Genomic DNA, 19,039 nt, shown 5'->3' with positions numbered 1-19,039 from the left:
AGAATTTCACAGATTCACTATCCTCTGGGAGAGGAAATTCCTTCTCGCCTGTTTTAAATGGGCGACCCTTTACTGTGAGATTATGCCCTCTGGTCCCAGACTCTCCCACAAGGGAAACAACCTCTCAGCATCTGTCAAGGCCCGAGAATGCTATATGCCCCTGAACTCAAATGAATACAGGCCAACCCTACAACCCTACCCTCACAAAAAATCCCTCCATAGCCAGGATCAACCTACTGAACTTTCTCTGGACTGCCTCCAATTCAAGTGGATCTTTCCTTAGATAAGGGGACCAAAACTATTCACAGTGTTCCAGGTGTGGTCTGACTAGTGCCTTGCATCATTTTAGTGAGACTTCCCCATTTTTATACTCCATTTCCTTTGGAATAAAGGCCAACATTCCTTTTGTACTCCCCATTACCTGCTGAACCTACATGCTAGATTTTTGTGATTTATGCATAAAGACTCCAAATCCCTCTGAGCTGCAGCTTTCTCGGTCTTTGTCCGTTTAAATATTCAGCTCCTTTATTCTTCCCAAAGTGCATAACTACACATTTCCCTACATCATATTCTATCTGCCAGGTTTTTGCCCACTCACTTAACCTGTCTCTATCCCTCCATTGACCTGTCTCTATCCCTCCATTGACCTGTCTCTATCCCTCCATTGACCTGTCTCTATCCCTCCATTGACCTGTCTCTATCCCTCCATTGACCTGTCTCTATCCCTCCATTGACCTGTCTCTATCCCTCCATTGACCTGTCTCTATCCCTCCATTGACCTGTCTCTATCCCTCCATTGACCTGTCTCTATCCCTCCATTGACCTGTCTCTATCCCTCCATTGACCTGTCTCTATCCCTCCATTGACCTGTCTCTATCCCTCCATTAACCTGTCTCTATCCCTCCATTAACCTGCTTTCCCACCTATTTTTGTGTCATCTGCAAACTTGGCAATAGTACATTCACTTCCCTTGTCCAAGTCCTTAATATATATTGTAAATAATTGTGGCCGCAGCACTGATTCCTGTGGCACTCCACAGGTTGTCATCCTGATAATGCCCCTCTCATTCCAACTCTCTGTCTTAATAGAACATAAGAACATAAAAACTAGGAGCAGGAGTAAGCCATCTGGCCCCTCGAACCTGCTCCGCCATTCAATAAGATCATGGCTGATCTTTTCGTGGACTCAGCTTCATTTACCCGCCCACTCACCATAACCCTTAATTCCTTCACTGTTCAAAAATTTATCTATCCTTGCCTTAAAAACATTCAATGAGGCAGCCTCAACTGCTTCACTGGGCAGGGAATTCCCCAGATTCACAACCCTTTGGGTGAAGGAGTTCCTCAGTCCTAAATCTGCTCCCCCTTATTTTGAGGCCATTGCCACATCTTCTATTAGCTAATCCTCTATCCATGTTAATATACTACCCCCAAACCATGGACTTTGGTAGCCTTTTGTGTGGTACCTTGATCTAGATAAGATTCTTGATAAGCAAGAGGGTGAAAGGCTTTTGATAAGGAAGTGAAACGATAGAGGGTAGGTGGGAATGTGGAGTTGAGGTCACAATCAGATCAGCCATGATCTTATTGAATGGCAGAGCTGGCTTGAGGGCCCATTTGTTTATGTGTAAAACAGGGTGATGTTAGTTACACAAAGCACTAGCTAAATCACATCTGGAGCACTGTGGGCAGTTCTGGGCACTGCATCTTCAGAAGGATATATTGGCCTTTGAGGGAGTGCAGTTTAGATTTATGGAAATGGACTCCAAGGGCGAAGCTATACGAGGAGAGATTACACAAAGCAAGGCTGGAATTTGGAAGGTTAAATGATGATTTCATCGAATCTTTCAAGATATTAAGGAGAACAGATAAGGTGATGAAAAGAAATTACTTCCACTGGTGGGAAGTTTAGGACTAGGCGGATATTTAGAATCAGGACTTTCAAGAGTGAAATTAGAAGACTTATATGGACAGAGTGGTAGAAGATTGGAACGCTCTTCAGCAAACTAACTATTGCCAGGTCAACTATTACTTTAATTCTGAGATTGAATGGTTTTTGTTGATGTAATGGTAGTAAAGGATATGGGGCATAAAGATGGGACAGTCAGCAATTAGGTGGCAAATCAGCCATTATTTCACTAAATGATCTGCTCCTGTCGGTTAAGGAATTGAACTGTGCCTAATCAAAGTTTTTTTGGAGCTTTGGGAATTCAACTTCGCCCAATCAGATTAAAATAAACATTGCCAGCAATTACCTTCTGTAATCTGGCCCACCAGGTGGACTCATCCTTCCTGTTTCCTTTCTTTCCTCCACTTCCACCACCGGCTCCACTGTTCCCTGGACGCTGAGAATTTGTGGATTTTGCTTCTGTGAAATTTGCAGTAAATCAATGTCAATAAGAAACAGTCTGGCCTGGACTGCAGACACTGAATATTCACTTTATTGGGCTAATTCAGAGATGGCGCTGGAGTGAAGCAACTTCTTGCAAGCTGTGCCCAGCATACCTTCTAATTCTATCTTTTACTCTCGTTCTATGCTTCTAAAACTTCATTCTATGACTGTAACATTACATTCTGCACTCTCTCGTTTCCTTCTCTATGAACGGTATGCTTTGTCTGTATAGCGTGCAAGAAACAATACTTTTCACTGTATGTTAATACATCAAATCAAATAATGTGTGCAACTATAATGCTAATGCTAATTAAGTACTCAGAAAGGTTGCTTCCAAGTGTAATATCCAAATGGAGACCACACTTTATTAACGTTAATTTTAACCCAAATAAAATTTCTGAATTCATACAAATCGTTCAAAAATTCTATGATGTGAATAAACTATGTGTAATACCTTTTGCCTCACTGGATGATCCATTGGAATCACTTGCTTTTTGGGATCTTTTGTTTGGAAAATATTTTTCAAAACCTGTTAAAAAAAATACATTTAAATGTATTAATATAAAAATGAATCTAAGAATTACACATAGTTGAGCTCAGTTTAATTCTCTGGACATTACTAAGGACCATTGCGGGAGTCCAAAACCAGGGGTTACAGTCTGAGGGCACAGGGTAGACCATTTAGGACAGAGGCGAGGAGAAATTTCTTCACCCAGAGAGTGGTCAGCTTGTGAAATTCACTGCCAGAAAATAGTTGAGGCCAAAACATTGAATGTTTTCAAGAAGCAGTTAGATACAGCTCTCGAGGCGAAGGTGATCAAAGGACATGGGGGGGAAGGCAGGATCAGGCTTTGGAGTTGGATAATCAGCCACAATCATAATGAATGGCGGAGCAAGCTCGAAGGGCCAAATGGCCTCCTCCTGCTCCTATTTTTCTATGTTTCTATGTCCAACATAGAAACAAGACGATTCAGCCCTTGTGTTGGGGGTGCAGTTTTCAATTAAGGTAATCCTGTTGTACCTTCTATGGGATTGTATACGCATATATACATCCGGATAACAGGGCGGCATGGTGGCACAGTAGTTAGCACTGCTGCCTCACAGCACCAGATCCAGGTTTGATAACGGGTGTGATGGTGGCATAGTGGTTAGCACTGTTGCCTCACAGCGCCAGGGACCCAAATTCAATTCCTGGCTTGGGTCACTGTCTGTGTGGAGTTTGTATGTTCTCCCTGTGTCTGCGTAGGTTCCCCACGGGTGTTCCAGTTTCCTCCCACAGTCTAAAGATGTGCGGGTTAGTTGCATTGGCCCAGAGTGCCCCAGGAAGTGTAGGTTAGAGGGATTAGTGGGGTAAATAGTGGTCATCAGTGGGGTAAATAGTGACCACAATCCTACCCATGTCCTATCCCCATGGGGATAGGACATGGGTAGGATTGTGGTCGGTGCAGACTCAATGGGCCGAATGGCCTCTTTCCACACTGCAGGGATTCTATGATAACATGGTGGGTAACCTTTGACATGACTCAAGGGGATATAAGCCTTAAACCTATTCTTGTTTACTGGTCAATTGAACCCAAACTCCACCCATCTCAGAATCAGGTTCATTTCGTCAATTTTATTTGCAGTTTTGGAATCCTGAGAATATTTCCAACTGAAAAATTGAGATAGGGTTATTAAAGGAGCAGAAATAATACCGGTCATGATCAGGTAACTCCTGCACACACAATTCTAATTACGTCGGTGGGATTGATAAACACAGACAACTTTACAGATACTAGTACCATGTTTCTCAATTCAGGAGATATACCCAGGTATAAGAAGCAAGACACAAATTATAACCTATAGTTAACTTAAAACTTTTGCTGTAAAGTTAACAAAATTTCTGTTTTACAGAATAAGGCGGCACGGTAACACAGTGGTTAGCACTGCTGCCTCACAGCGCCAAGGACCCGGGTTCGATTCCCAGCTTGGATCACTGTCTGTGTGGAGTTTGCACGTTCTCCCCGTGTCTGAGTGGGTTTCCTCAGGGTGCTCCGGTTTCCTCCCACATTCTGAAAGAAGTGCTGGTTAGGTGCATTGACCCGAACAGGCGCTGGAATGTGGTTACTAGGGGAATTTCACAGTAACTTCATTTTAGTAGATTGAACCAGGGCAGGACTTACTCAGTTAATGGTAGGACGTTGGGGAGAGTTACAGAACAAAGAGATCTAGGGGCACATGTTCATAGCTCCCTGAAAGTGGAGTTACAGGGGAACAGAGTGGTGAAGAAGGTATTCGGCATGCTTGGCTTCATTGGTCAGAACATTGAATACAGGAGTTGGGACGTCTTGTTGAAGTCGTACAAGACATTGGTAAGGCCACACTTGGAATACTGTGTGCAGTTCTGGTCACCCTATTATAGAAAGGATATTATTAAACTAGAAAGAGTGCAGAAAAGATTTACTAGGATGCTACCGGGACTTGACGGTTTGAGTTATAAGGAGAGGCTGGATTGACTGGGACTTTTCTCTGGAGCGTAGGAGGCTGAGGGGTGAACTTAGAGGTCTATCAAATAATGAGGGGCACCGATCAGCTAGATAGTCAATATCTTTTCTCAAAGGTAGGGGAGTCTAAAACTAGAGGGCATAGGTTTAAGGTTTAAGGGGAGAGATACAAAAGTGTCCAGAGGGGCAATTCCTTCACACAGAGGGTGGTGAGGTCTGGAACAAGCTGCCAGAGGTAGTAGTAGAGGCAGGTACAATTTTGTCTTTTAAAAAGCATTTAGATAGTTCCATGGGTAAGATGGGTATAGAGGGATATGGGCCAAATGCAGGCAATTGGGACTAGCTTAGGGGGTTTAAAAAAAAGGGCAGCATGGACAAGGTGGGCCGAAGGGCCTGTTTCCATGCTGTAAACCTCTATGACTCTAACTTCATTAGTTAGGTTGAACCATTGTTAATGTAAGCCTTACTTGTGACTAATAAATACATTTTCAACTTTAGATTTTTAAACATTCATTCATGGTTTTGGGCATTGCTGACAAGGTCAGCATTCTTGACCAGTTCCTCATGAACTGCTGCAGCCCACACAGTGAAGGGACAAGCAGAGCATTGCTAGGTAGGAAGTTCCAGTATTTTGACTCAGCAACGATGAAGGAACAATGGCATAACATATACATATATCCAATTCATAATGGTGTGTAACTTGGGAGTGGAACTTGGAGGTGATGGTGTCCCCACACACCTGCTTCCCTTAAGCAATTCAGGGGGAGGCCATGGCCTAATGGTATTATCACTAGACTATTAATCCAGAAACTCAGCTAATGCTCTGGGGACCCGGGTTCGAATCCAGCCACAGCAGATGGTGGAATTTGAATTCAAGAAAAAATATCTGGAATTAAGAATCTTTTGATGACCATGAAACCACTGTCGGAAAAACCCATCTGGTTCACTAATGTCCTTTAGGGAAGGAAATCTGCCGTCCTTACCTGGTCTGGCCTACATGTGACTCCAGAGCCACAGCAATGTGGTTGACTGCCCTCCAAGGGCAACTGGGGATGGGCAATAAATGCTGGCCATCCATGTCCCATGAATGAATTTTAAAAAGCAGTGATTTTTGGTTTCTGTTTGCGACACTAATTTAGTTAATGCTTATTTGCTACACCAACCAAATCCAAAAATGTGTCTTTCATGTTTTAATAAAGCTATCTCTGCTTCTTTTTTGGAAGTCGTAGCAATTTCCCAGTTGAAGGGTAGGCAGGGAAATAAACCTTTCAGCTCCTGGCCCGAAACCAACTGTTGGAAACAGCATCTCCAGAGCTGACAGGATAACAACGTCCCATTATGTAGATAAATGCCTAACTGCCCACATTTCAAACCTGCGCTCTAACTCCAACATCAACTGTTTATCAATAATTTAGTCGGAAAACGTTATAATTCAGAGTTCTATCAGAATTAAAACCCGTGACAAAAAAATTTAAATATCTGATTTTGAAAATATTGCAAGTTGCATTCTGATTTTTGGGTTACAGAGGGAACAAAGAATGCCAATTGCTAAAAAAGTTTCTGGAGGTTTGTAAAGAAAGACTAATTGCTATGCAGCGATTGTAAATTTAGTCAGAATTGCTATTATCTCACCTTTTGGAGGTCGTGCGCAGAGCCGTCCATAGACACCTAATACATTGGCCAGTAGGCTGTTCCTATCCAAGCCCACACAATTGTGTGTACAACCTGAAAACTGCAAGAGCAATAAATGATACAAATTCCTTCAACAAGACATCGCAACATAGAATGTCAGGAGAATGCACCACAGGTTCAAGAATGGCTCTTTAACACATGCTTCAGTTGTATACAGAAACAGTAATTACCAAGTAGAAACTCTAGCTTAAAAATATGAAACTCCTCAGAAATGTTTCATATTAAATGGGGATCATAGGATTCCTACAGTGCAGGAGGAGGCCATTCAGCCCATCTAGTCTGCACTGACTCACTGACAGGGTACCTGACCAAGGCCCACCACCTCACCCTATCCCTGTAACCCCACAGATTTACCATGGCAAATCCATCTAACCTGCACATGTTTGGACTATGGAAGGAAACCGGAGCACCCGGAAGAAACTCACACAAACACGGAGAATTTGCAAACTCCACACAGTCTTCCAAGGTCGGAATTGAACCAGGTCCCTGGCGCTGTGAGACAGCAGTGCTAACCACTGTGCCAATGGTCCAAGGCAATATGGGGGTGGGGCCTGGGTGGGATTGTGGTCGGTGCAGACTCGATGGGCCAAATGGCCTCTTTCTGAGCTGTAGGGTTTCTAAGATTCTAAGAAGTTAGACCAGCTAACATTAATGTGGGCAGCACGGTGGCACAGTGGTTCGCACTGCTGCCTCACAGTGCCAGGGACCCAGGTTCGATTCCTGGCTTGGGTCATTCTCCCGTGTCTGCGTGGGTTTCCTCCGGGTGCTCCAGTTTCTTCCGACAGTCCAAAGATGTGCGGGTTAGGTGGATTGGCCATGCTAAATTGCCCCTTAGTCTCAGTGGGGCTAGCTAGGGTAAATTCATGGGGTTCTGGGGATAGGGCCTGGATGGGATTGTGGTCGGTACAGACTTGATGGGCCAAATGGCCTCCTTCTGCATTGTAGGGATTCTACGATTAATGTCTGTATAACATATTATTCCAACATGCGCAACAGTGCACCGATTATAAATATTCCACGTGACTGTGTGGTGAAGAACTGTAACGTAGACAAAGGTGGCTAGGTTATTTGCCCTTCATATTCAGCACATCACCAGTTTGGCTAAATGTCAGAGAAGTGGATCACAGGAGCCATTTTCTCAGCTCTCAGATATAACAGAACCAAATCAAAGTTTTTTATCCATTTGGCTTTCCCAACATCCCAACAAGCCAGCCTTCATACAAAACCAACCTTAAACATGCACGCGTGTGAAATGTTTCACAGCAAGGTTTACTTAATCTTGCTGATGTAATATCAATGATTAATTGTAAACATAGCTGCAGAGTAAAGCCACCATTCACCTTGAAATACATTAAACCGTGGCCAGAGAAGGTCTTGTGACTTATTCCCAAAATAACAATCTTTTATTTTTATAAAAGCAAAATATTGCAGATGCTGGAATCTGAAACAAAAATAGAAAATGCTGGAAAATCTCAGGGAGACCGAGGGCAAGGGAGGGTGCCCATGATCGGTCTGGGCGGTGGTGGGGGTGAGGGGCGGGCAGGGGCTATATTCAGGCCGTGGGCCCCCGTGATTGGGTTGGGGGGGGCGGGGGGGAGGTTTGCTCTGCTCTGGGCAGCCTGCACTAGCAGGGGCCTGACAGCTCTCTCATCTGTCAGACCCCTGCTACTGCTAATGTGCAGCATTAGAGGCCTGCACATGCGCACTATCTCCCTCTGCAGGGAGGGATATGTTCGGCACAACTTGTGGGGCCAAAGGGCATCAGACATCTCAAAATACTTTGCAGCCACTGAGGTGTAGTCACTATGGGAATGTAGGAAACAAGGCAGCCAAGTTGCACACAGCAAATTCCAGCAAACAACGATGTGATAATGATAATGTTTTTGTAATATTGATAGAGGGATAAATATTGGTCAGGACATTGGGGATAACGCCTCTGCTCTTTAAAATAGTGCTCTGGGACTGTTTAGAAACATAGAAAAACTACAGCACAAAACAGGCCCTTTGGCCCCACAAGTTGTGCCGAACATATCCCTACCTTTTAGGCCTACCTATAACCCTCCATCCTATTAAGTCCCATGTACTCATCCTGGAGTCTCTTAAAAGACCCTATTGAGTTTGCCTCCACCACCACTGACGGCAGCCGATTCCACTCGCCCACCACCCTGTGTGTGAAAAACTTCCCCCTAACATTTCCCCTGTATCTACCCCCGAGCACCTTAAACCCGTGTCCTCTCGTAGCAGCCATTTCCACCCTGGGAAAAAGCCTCTGAGAGTCCACCCGATCTATGCCTCTCAACATCTTATATACCTCTATTAGGTCTCCTCTCATCCTACGTCTCTCCAAGAAGAAAAGACCGAGCTCCCTCAGCCTATCCTCATAACGCATGCCACTCAATCCAGGCAACATCCTTGAAAATCTCCTCTGCACCCTTTCAATCTTTTCCACATCCTTCCTGGAATGAGGCAACCAGAACTGAGCACAGTACTCCAAGTGGGGTCTGACGAGGGTCTTATATGGCTGCATCATTATCCCCGGACTCCTAAACTCAATCCCTCGATTGATAAAGGCCAGCACACCATACACCTTCTTAACCACCTCCTCCACCTGCGGGGCCGATTTTAGAGTCCTATGGACCCGGACCCCAAGGTCCTTCTGATCCTCTACAGTACTAAGAGTCTTTCCCTTTATATTGTACTCCTTCATCCCATTTGACCTGCCAAAATGGACCACTACGCATTTATCTGGGTTTACATTCACTTGAGTAGGCAAATAGTTTAACATCTCACCAAAATGACCGCACCTTTAACAGTGCAGTACTCACACAGTGCTGCACTGGAGTGTCAACCTTGATGTTTGTGCTCAAGCCCAGGAGTGGAACTTGAACTCAAACCGTGAGATTCAGAGATGAGAGTGTTGGCACCATTCCAACCTACCCTAGTTTCTCTCGACTATCCAGTTAATTGAAACCCTCGTCTAAAATAAAGTTTATTTGTTAATCACAAGTAAGGCTTACATTAACACTGCAATGAAGTTACTGTGAAATTCCCCTAGTCGGCACACTCCGGCACCTGTTCGGGTCAATGCACCTAACCAACTTTAAACTAAACTCCACACAGACAGTGGCCCAAGTCGGGAATCAAACCCAGGTCCCTGGCGCTGTGAGGCAGCAGTGCTAACCACTGTGCCACTCTGGCACCATCCTAACTCACCTCTGCACCCTGTCCATTGCCTGTTCTCAAGTGTAGTGCCCAGAATTGGGCACAAAACATCTGCTGGGAGGCCTGGCAGGTGATTTATAAAATGTTTGTTCAGTTTCCTTGTGTTTGCATTCTCTAAACCTATCGATAAAACCGAGGCTCTGAGAGCTTGATCAACCTGAACTTTAACCTCCATCAAATGGGACAATACCACTGTCAGAACATGAAAATCAAATAGCAGATTATTCTATTGATTTGAGCTGTAAAAAAGTGATCCAATGATAGAGGGAAAGGGTATTTATGATGCATGCCTGAAAGCAGATCAACGTCATTAACAAGTGTAAATGGTTTTCAAGCTGAGAGCACATTACAGTACAGTACAGTGAGGGCTGCTTCTCTGCTGTAAACATGCTGGCCTGCCGGTGACCCTGTTTAAAGCTCTCCTCCTTCTCGCTTACCAGTCTCCAAGCTGGGCTGCTCGGCTGAGGGCCGATGCTCTTGTACAAGCCTCGGCAGCAGCAACGGGCCATCAGGAAATAGCGGTGCGCCATCACTCTCGCTCACTGTCTCTCTGTTTATAAACGGGTTGTGGATCCGCGGTTAGCGGGGACATGGAGGTTGTCACGCTCGCTCCCCTTCCCCCTCCTCCTCACTCATGGCGATGGCGCCGTCGTCAAGCGCCAGACGTCAGCGTGTGGGGGGGCGGGACCTGGTTGGTGACGCCATCACGTTGCCCACGCGGGGGGAGGTGGTTGATGACACCATCACGTCGCCTCTATGGCTCGGCACCTGATTGGTGATGCCATCACGTCGCTCTGTGGACCAGATTGGTGACGCCATCACGTCGCTCTGTGGACCAGATTGGTGACGCCATCACGTCGCTCTGTGGACCAGATTGGTGACGCCATCACGTCGCTCTGTGGCCCAGATTGGTGACAACATCCCGTCGCCTCCGCGGGGGGTGGGCTTGGTTACTGACATCACCACGTCTTCACGCGGTGAGGCGCGGCCTGGTGGTGACGGCATCACGTTGCCGCCGCGGCGGGGGGACGTGGAGGTGGTTGATGACGCCACACGTCTCCGCGCGGTGGAGCGTGGCCTGGTGGTGACGCCACCGCCCAGCGTGGGGAGAGCCTGGTTGGTGACGGTTTCAGGTTGCCGCCGCGGTAGGGGGCGGGGCCCGGTTGGTGACACCATGGCGTCGCCCCGCCCCCAGTCACGTGCCTCACACAGTAACAAACTCTGGGGGAGGGTGTGGCTGTGAGCCAGCTGGCCATGTCCTTGCTGCTATACTGCCTGTGTCAGTGCTGCTGCCTCTTCCCCTCCTTCTGTCTCTTTCTATTCTTTACCTTTCTCTTCCTCGCCATTTATTTATTCGAATCCTACGATTCGCTGCTCTTTCCACTTGGTGACGAGGTTAATGGGTGACTTCTTTACTCTCCCCATGCTAACCAACAGCCTGCTGGTATTTTACCGATTAGGATTTATCATCACAGGAAGGTGAGACAATCTGCAAGCTTAGCTGACAATTTGCAACTCGTTTGTTTTTTCTCTTTTCTCCCCATGTCCGTTTAAAATCTAAGTATGTATGCATTTTTAATTTGTCCATTCCAGGTTATTAGAATTACACAGGTCAACAAATGGACCGTTAAATGTAGCAATATGTTCTCAGATAACTATTTTAGCGACACATTCATTGCACTGCTCTTATAGGTTACTCACTTCGATTTGATAACAAGCCCAACTAAACTGTCTGCAGAAAAACCGAGTTTGTCAAACAGCTGTGAGATCAGAGTTTTATAAAGCTGCAACTACTCGAGATATAGATTGTTACAACACAGTAGGAGGCCATTCAGCCCACTTTCCGTTGCACCAGTCCAACAAATGAACTATTCACCTAATGCCACACCCTGTCTTCACTGTAATCCTGCATATTCTCCCTTTTTCAGATAATCTAATTCTCTCTTCTGAAAGATGTGCTGATTAGGTGTATTGGCCATACTAAATTCTCCCTCAGTTTGATTTGATTTGATTTATTGTCACATGTATTAACATACAGTGAAAAGTATTGTTTTTTGCGTGCTATGCAGACAGCATACCGTTCACGGAGAAGGAAATGAGAGAGTTCAGCATGTAGTGTTACAGTTATAGCTAGGGTGTAGAGAAAGATCAACTTAATGCAAGGTAAGTCCATTCAAAGGTCTGACAGCAGCAGGGAAGAAGCTGTTCTTGAGTCGGTTGGTACGTGACATCAAACTTTTGTATCTTTTTCCTGATGGAAGAAGATGGAAGAGAGAATGTCTGGGGTGTGTGGGGACCTTAATTATGCTGGCTGCTTTGCCGAGGCAGCGGGAAGTGTAGACAGAGTCCATGGATGAGAGGCTGATTTGCGTGATAGACTGACTACATTCACGGACCTTTTGTAGTTTCTTGTGGTCTTGGGCAGAGCAGGAGCCATACCAAGCTATGATACAACCAGAAAGAATGCTTTCTATGGTGCATCTGTAAAAGTTGGAGAGAGTCGTAGCTGACATGCCAAATTTTCTTAGTCTTCTGAGAAAGTAGAGGCATTGGTGGGCTTTTGTAACTATAGTGTTGGCATGGGGGGGGATCAGGAAAGGTTGTTGGTGATCTGGACACCTAAAAACCTGAAGCTCCCGACCCTTTCTACTTCGTCCCCATTGATGTAGACAGGGGCATGTTCCCCTCTACGCTTCCTGAAGTCGATGACAATCTCCTTCATTTTGGTGACATTGAGGGAGAGATTATTGTTGCCGCACCAGTTCACCAGATTCTCTATCTCATTCCTGTACTCTGTCTTGTCATTGTTTGAGATCCGACCCACTACGGTGGTGTAATACGGGCGCGGTTGACGCCTTCTGCGCCCGTTGGGCACCGCAGGGGTTGGGGTGCGTTATTGACCCTGACAGTCACATTTTAATTTGATGCTTTTAAGTTTCCTTTGTACTTTGATTTCTGTTTGGGCTGTTCCCCCTCCTTTTGGGGAGCTGCCCCTTTTTACTTTGTCCTAACTTAATCTGAGTTTGTTTATTTGGTTTGACCTAAAAAGAGGGCAAACTTGCCCTGTGTGGGGAATTTGGCCACACAGTCATAGGTGTATAGGAGTATAGTAGGGGGCTGAGAACACAGCCTTGTGCGGCACTGGTGTTGAGGATGATCGTGGAGGTGGTGTTGTTGCCTATCCTTACTGATTGTGGTCTGTGAGTTAGGAAGTTCAGGATCCAGTCGCAGAGGGAGGTGCCGAGGCCCAGGCACCTTGTTTGGAGATGAGTTTCGTGGGAATAATGGTGTTGTGTACCTGAACCGGTGCTGAAGTGTGACGACTAGGGGATTTTTCACAGTAATTTCATTGCAGTGTTGATGTAAGCCTACTTGTGACACTAATAAATAAACTAAAAAAGCTCTTCAATGTTTCAATTGAACCTGCCTCCACCATACTCTCTGTGCATTCCAGATCTTAAAACTCATTGCGTTAAAAAGTTTATCCTCAGGAATCCATTGCATTTGCCAATTAACTTCAATCTATGAACTGACAGAGCACGCACAGATCAATCATCATTCCAAAGAGAACAGACCATTTTGCTTAACCTTCTTTAGAAACATCATAGTATCGAACTATACCTTGAATTTCTCCAGAGGTTTGTCTTTGACTTTACTTGGAAGCCCATTCCAGGAATTAAAACGTCATTCTTTATTGAAATTACTTTTTGATATTCTTGATGTTCTGAATGGCCTCCTTCTGCACTGTAGCGATTCTGTGATCATGAACTAGCTTGTACCCATGTGTCCTTGCATTGGTGTCATGATTTAACTTGAATAGTGATTGGCATTTTACTTATCTATCAGGATTAATTAGGAGGTTGGAAAGAAACAGATTTATTTATTGAGGAAAATATTGGCAGGAAAAGGGGAGAAAGAGGCTTTGGGCTAATGTAAAACAAATAAAAAGGCAAGGAATATCAAAAATGTGAATCAAAGCCAGAAACAATCCAGTGAACATATTAAATAATTTGAATCAGGACAATATTTTCAGAATAAATGCAGTGGCCGGGGGTGGGTGGAAGGTAGTAGAATATAGAAATGTTAATAAAGGATTCAAATACAGGGTTACAGTGTAACGATGTCCTAAAGAATTGCTGTAACACAATGACAAAGTGAAGAAACAGGAAATGTAATGGTACAATCCTTGGTGAGCGTTACCTGCAACCATGCTTTGGAGATGAGAGTGCAATGGCGGAATGCTCTGGCCTCGCTGTTCTAAAAGTTGTAAATTCCCGCCCAACCGTCAATGGCGTTTCACATTCTCTGCAACCAGTCCCTAAAATTCCAGTGGCGGGTGGGATGGGAGAATTCTGGCCCAAATGTTTGCAGGGAGTGTTGTGGCAATATGTCACACTAGCTATCCCAAGATTGACGTTGCATTAACTTTATCCCAGTCCAATTAGGAAACATTTTTAGAATGCGTCAAATACTGTTTCCTCGGTAAATCTCTTTTGAGTTAACTAACATAAAGACATCTGAAAAAGAGACAGGACATAGTCAGATGGTCCCTTCAAGCCTGCACATTAGTGCAACCAATTCACACCATTAAACTCATTCTCCCCTCCACTTCACATGCAATCTTATGAGAAGCAAACAAACTGTATCCTAATATAGGGATTAAAAGTCTGGAAAATTTCCCTCATCCTCAAGGATAAATTGATAACCTTTATGAGACCATGAAGCTGATATGGTTATCCCCGTTGCCCCATATTACTATCCAATTTAACATGTGATCCCTTCCATCTGCAGGAAGTCATCCAGCATACTCTTGAACACATGCAGCGAGCGAACCTATGTGTGCTGACACCTTATTGCAAAAGCCAGTGATTCTCTGCAACAAGTAATTTCTAGCAACTAACTTAATTGTGTGTTCTCATAACTTGTATTGATTAAAGAATACGTGATTCTGCAAAACTACTGTGAGGACATATCTGATAAAGGTTAGAGAAAACAGGAGAATTACCACAACATAATTAGGTTCGATGTGAGAGAATATAGATAAGGAAGAGTCAAACAGTGGGGCAGAGTTCTGCCAGAGAAGAACCGATCGGGTTCATCATTAGCTAGGCAGAAACGTTAGTAGACATATCAATGGATCAGCAATGGGAAAGCTTCAACTAGAGGATGTGTAGAATAAAAATGGATACAGTCCAAAGATCTGCAGGTTAGGTGGATTGGCCATGCTAAATGGGCAGCATGACGGCAGAGTGGTTAGCACAGCTGTCTCACAGGAACCTGTGCTCGATACCCGGCTTGGGTCACTGTCTGTGCAGAGTCTGAGCGTTCTCCCCATGTCCGTGTGGGTTTCCTCCGGGTGCTCCAGTTTCCTCCCACAGTCCAAAAGACTTGCTGGTTAGGTGCATTGGCCATGCTAAATTCTCCCTCAGTGTGCCTGAACAGGTGCCGGAGTGTGGCGACGAGAGGATTTTCACAGTAACCTCATTGCAGTGTTAATGTAAGCCTACTTGTAATATCAATAAATAAACTTAAATTTGTCCCTTAGTGTCCAAAGATGTGTAGGTTAGGGGAAATTAAGGGGGGGTAAATATATGGGGTTAAAGGAATAGCTTCTGGGTGGGATGCACTGTTGGAAAATCGGTGCAGACTCGATGGGCCAAATGGCCTCTTTCTGCACTGTAGAGATTGAGGCAAAAATTGTTCCTCAAAAATTAGGATGAATAGCGATGAAAATCTGACTGAAATTTGAAACCCAACAGAATAGAATAAATGAATGAGGATAGAAAGTGTAACAGGAAATTGGGCAAACTGAACGTCGGGATTTTAGCTGTTAACTGGTCTAGTTGGACCAAGGAGTGGCACAGGCTTGGAGGGCCGAAGGGCCTGTTTCCTGTGCTGTACTGTTCTTTGTTCTTCTTTGTTCTAACTCCAAAGCTTAGTGGTTAGAGCATTGGCCTTGTATACCAGGAGTCATGAGTTCAATTCTCACAGGAGACTGTGCTTACAATTTACTAGGCCATACAAGTCTAAAAATGCCCAATCTTGTCTGACCTCAGTAGCTAAGCAGACTCAGGCCTGGTTAGTACTTGGATGGGAATACAAGGTGTAATAGGCTTTGCTAAATGGAGCTGTGGTTCAGTTGGTACTGTATTTGCTGGTGAGTCAGAAGGTTGTTAGTTCAAGTCTCACTTCAGTACAAAACTAAGCCTAATCCTCCAGTGTTGTGCTTTGGAGTGTTATATGGTCATGAATAGTTCCCCTTTCATAGTAAGCATAAAATTCCTGGGAATGGTCACCAGGTGCACAGTCCGCAAACATTTTCAAAAAAAAATTACTCCTGCCAGCCTTTGCTGCTGTGCGAAGGAGCAAATACAAAAGTCTGAGGTCATGTAACAACCAACTCAAGAACAGCTTCTTCCCTGCTGCCATTAGACTTTTGAATGGACCTACTTCAGATTACATTGATCTTTCTCTACACCCTGGCTATGATGGCAACACTACATTCTGCATGTGAATGGTATGGCGGCACAGTGATTAGCACTGCTGCCTCATAGCGCCAGGGATCCGGGTTCGATTCCCAGCTTGGGTCACTGTCTGTACGGCGTCTGTACGTTCTCCCCTTGTTTGCGTGGGTTTTCTCCGGGTGTTCCAGTTTCCTCCCACAAGTCCAAAAGATGTGCTGGTTAGGTGTATTGGTTATGCTAAATTCTCCCTCAGTGTACCCAAACAGATGCTGGAGTGTGGCAACTAGGGGATTTTCACAGTAACTTAACTGCAGTGTTAATGTAAGTCTACTTGTGACACTAATAAATGAATTTAAATTTGTTCCTTAGTGTCCAAAGATGTATAGGTTAGGGGATTAGTAGGTCAAATACGTGGGGGATAGATTCTGAGTGGGATGGTCTGTTGGAGGCCGAATGACCTCCTTCTGCACTGTAGAGATTCTATGAGGCAAAAACAGTTCCTCAAAAGTGAGGATAAACTGCAATGAAAATCTGAATAAAGTTTGAGAGAGAGGTGTGATCAATTAGATCCAATAGAATGAATGAATGAGGATAGAAAGTGTAACAGGAAATTGGGAGAACTGAGAGACGATGATTAAAGTCTTCAATTACTCCTGCCAGCCTGTGCTGAGGAACAAAATATGTTCAATTGTATCAGGAGATGATGATGCACCATTCAATTTCTGTTGTTTCCCTGTTTGCTATGAATAAATATCTCCTCCCTGTTTAAGATGTGTAGAGAGCACAGGATTTCAGCTCAGCCTCTGCCCATTTGGATACATGCTGTGCGTATTGCGTCACGGCGCAGGCCCGCCCTTTCCCCGCCCACCCAAGGCACCGCCCCCTGCACAGTTACGTCATCACAAATGACCCCACCCACCCAAACAAAGTGAAGTTTGGCCCAAAGCCTGCCATGGGCTTTATAGTCACTTTGTTTTACCGCATCTGCCAATGCTGCCCTTACCTCATCTTCCTGCTTTTTTTACTTTTTATCGTTCTTCTTTCCTTTTTTGACATGGACCCTTACTTGCCCGATTAGCAGCATTTGTCTGTAAGTGGCCAATCCCTGACAGCTTGCCAGCAAGTGTATGTGATAAAACCAACCTAAGCTGCTCTGCATACATCACACTGGGGTGAGATTGCAAGGTGAGGCCGTTATATTGAAAAATTAGCTGTTGTTTCATTTTACAAAGAAATTGACTTTCATTCCTCAGTGTGTGATTGGATGGGACTGCGTAATAGATTGTTCTAACATTGTAGCAAAGAGCTTGTAGGAGTAACAGCGCGTTGCAGAATACTTAATCTGCTGGTAGACAGGGAAAACACCATCGTTGTAAACTGGTTGGTAAACGGTAACCCACACCACATTCCTCTTTGGATAAGAGGTGTTCCTGTTGTTTAGACTTGGAACATATGAAATATTTCTGGGAACATGGTGTCTTTCAAGCAATTCATCAAATTTGATGCACCACGTGGTTATATACATCGGAAATTGATTTTCCTCCCTTCATTTTTGTTAGCTACTTCTGCCCTGTCTCTCCTCTTCAGTTGTGGGTGAAGGGTACCCGCCAGGACTTCACCCAAGTCGCTATTATTCATGTGGGTCATGATGCTGGGCGTCAATATAGAGATCCAATTACTATCTGATTACCTATGAGAAAGTAACCCCATCAACCTGACCCAAACGTTTAGACATGGATAGCCCATGAATGGGCCTTTTCTAGTGTAATTTTCTTCATGGGTAGAGGTTCATAGAATCCCTACAGTGCAGAAAGAGGCCATCTGACCCATTAAGTCTGCTTCGAGCACAATCCCACCCAGGCCCTACCCCCATATCCCTACGTATTTTACCCGCTAATCCCTCTAACCTACACTAGGACACTAAGGGGCAATTTTTTAGCATGGCCTATCAACCTAACCCACACATCTTTGGACCGTGAGAAAACCCACGCAGACACTGGGAGAATGTGCAAACTCCACACAGACAGTGACCCAGTGACAGGACGGCCTCAACCGGGATATTGGGTTCATGTCACACTATCTGTAACCCCCACAGTTGCCTGGACCTGCCGAGTTTCACTGGCTGTCTTGTCTGGAGACAATACACATCTTTTTAGCCTGTCTTGATGCTCTCTCCACTCACATTGTTTTGTTTCTTAAAGACTTGATTAGCTGTAAGTATTTGCATTCCAACCATTATTCATGTAAATTGAGTCTCTGTCTTTATATGCCCTGTTTGTGAACAGAATTCCCACTCACCTGAAGAAGGGGCTTGGAGCTCCGAAAGCTTGTGTGGCTTTTGCTACCAAATAAACCTGTTGGACTTTAACCTGGTGTTGTTAAACTTCTTACAGTGACCCAAGCCAGGAATCGAACCCGGGTCCCTGGCGCTGTGAAGCAGCAGTGCTAACCACTGTGCTACCTTGTGCCCCTTGCTTTCTTTATTCTATATGTATATGCTTGCTTTATTCTATATGTAAATTAATAATGTCTAATTATATTAATTATAATTATACAATTATATTAATGCCGGCTTTGTATTTTCAAATCTAACATTTTAAATTAAAACGTTTTAAATTATAACAATCAGTTATTACCTCCATTTAAGAAATGTCGCTGTCGGTCGGGCTTTCACCGATTGAGCAATGAAACTTTGTTGATGGTGAGCGCTCCATGGAAACGGAGATAAATCCCCAGCAATTGTAACAGGAGCAGTGACGTCATGGGGAAGCTCTGTATAGGGACGGG

General features: G+C 44.6%; 1 protein-coding gene across 1 annotated transcript in view; it reads right to left on the bottom strand.

The window, feature by feature from the left end:
* Window positions 1–10,456, bottom strand: part of afg3l2 (AFG3-like AAA ATPase 2) — a 71,779-nt gene extending 61,323 nt beyond the window's left edge. Inside the window, exons 1-4 of the mRNA XM_078215697.1 lie at window positions 10,226–10,456; window positions 6,507–6,606; window positions 2,846–2,920; window positions 2,255–2,367 (exon numbers count right to left, since the gene is read on the bottom strand). Coding sequence (XP_078071823.1) covers window positions 2,255–2,367; window positions 2,846–2,920; window positions 6,507–6,606; window positions 10,226–10,318 — 381 coding nt within the window. The 5' untranslated portion in view covers window positions 10,319–10,456. The remainder of the gene's footprint in view (window positions 1–2,254; window positions 2,368–2,845; window positions 2,921–6,506; window positions 6,607–10,225) is intronic.
* Between the last annotated feature and the right edge of the window lie 8,583 nt (window positions 10,457–19,039).

This window comes from Mustelus asterias, chromosome 7 (assembly GCF_964213995.1).
Source record: "Mustelus asterias chromosome 7, sMusAst1.hap1.1, whole genome shotgun sequence".
NCBI classification, from domain to species: domain Eukaryota; kingdom Metazoa; phylum Chordata; class Chondrichthyes; order Carcharhiniformes; family Triakidae; genus Mustelus; species Mustelus asterias.
Note: the sequence above shows the minus strand (reverse complement) of the source record. Positions and strands in the feature narration are given on the sequence as shown.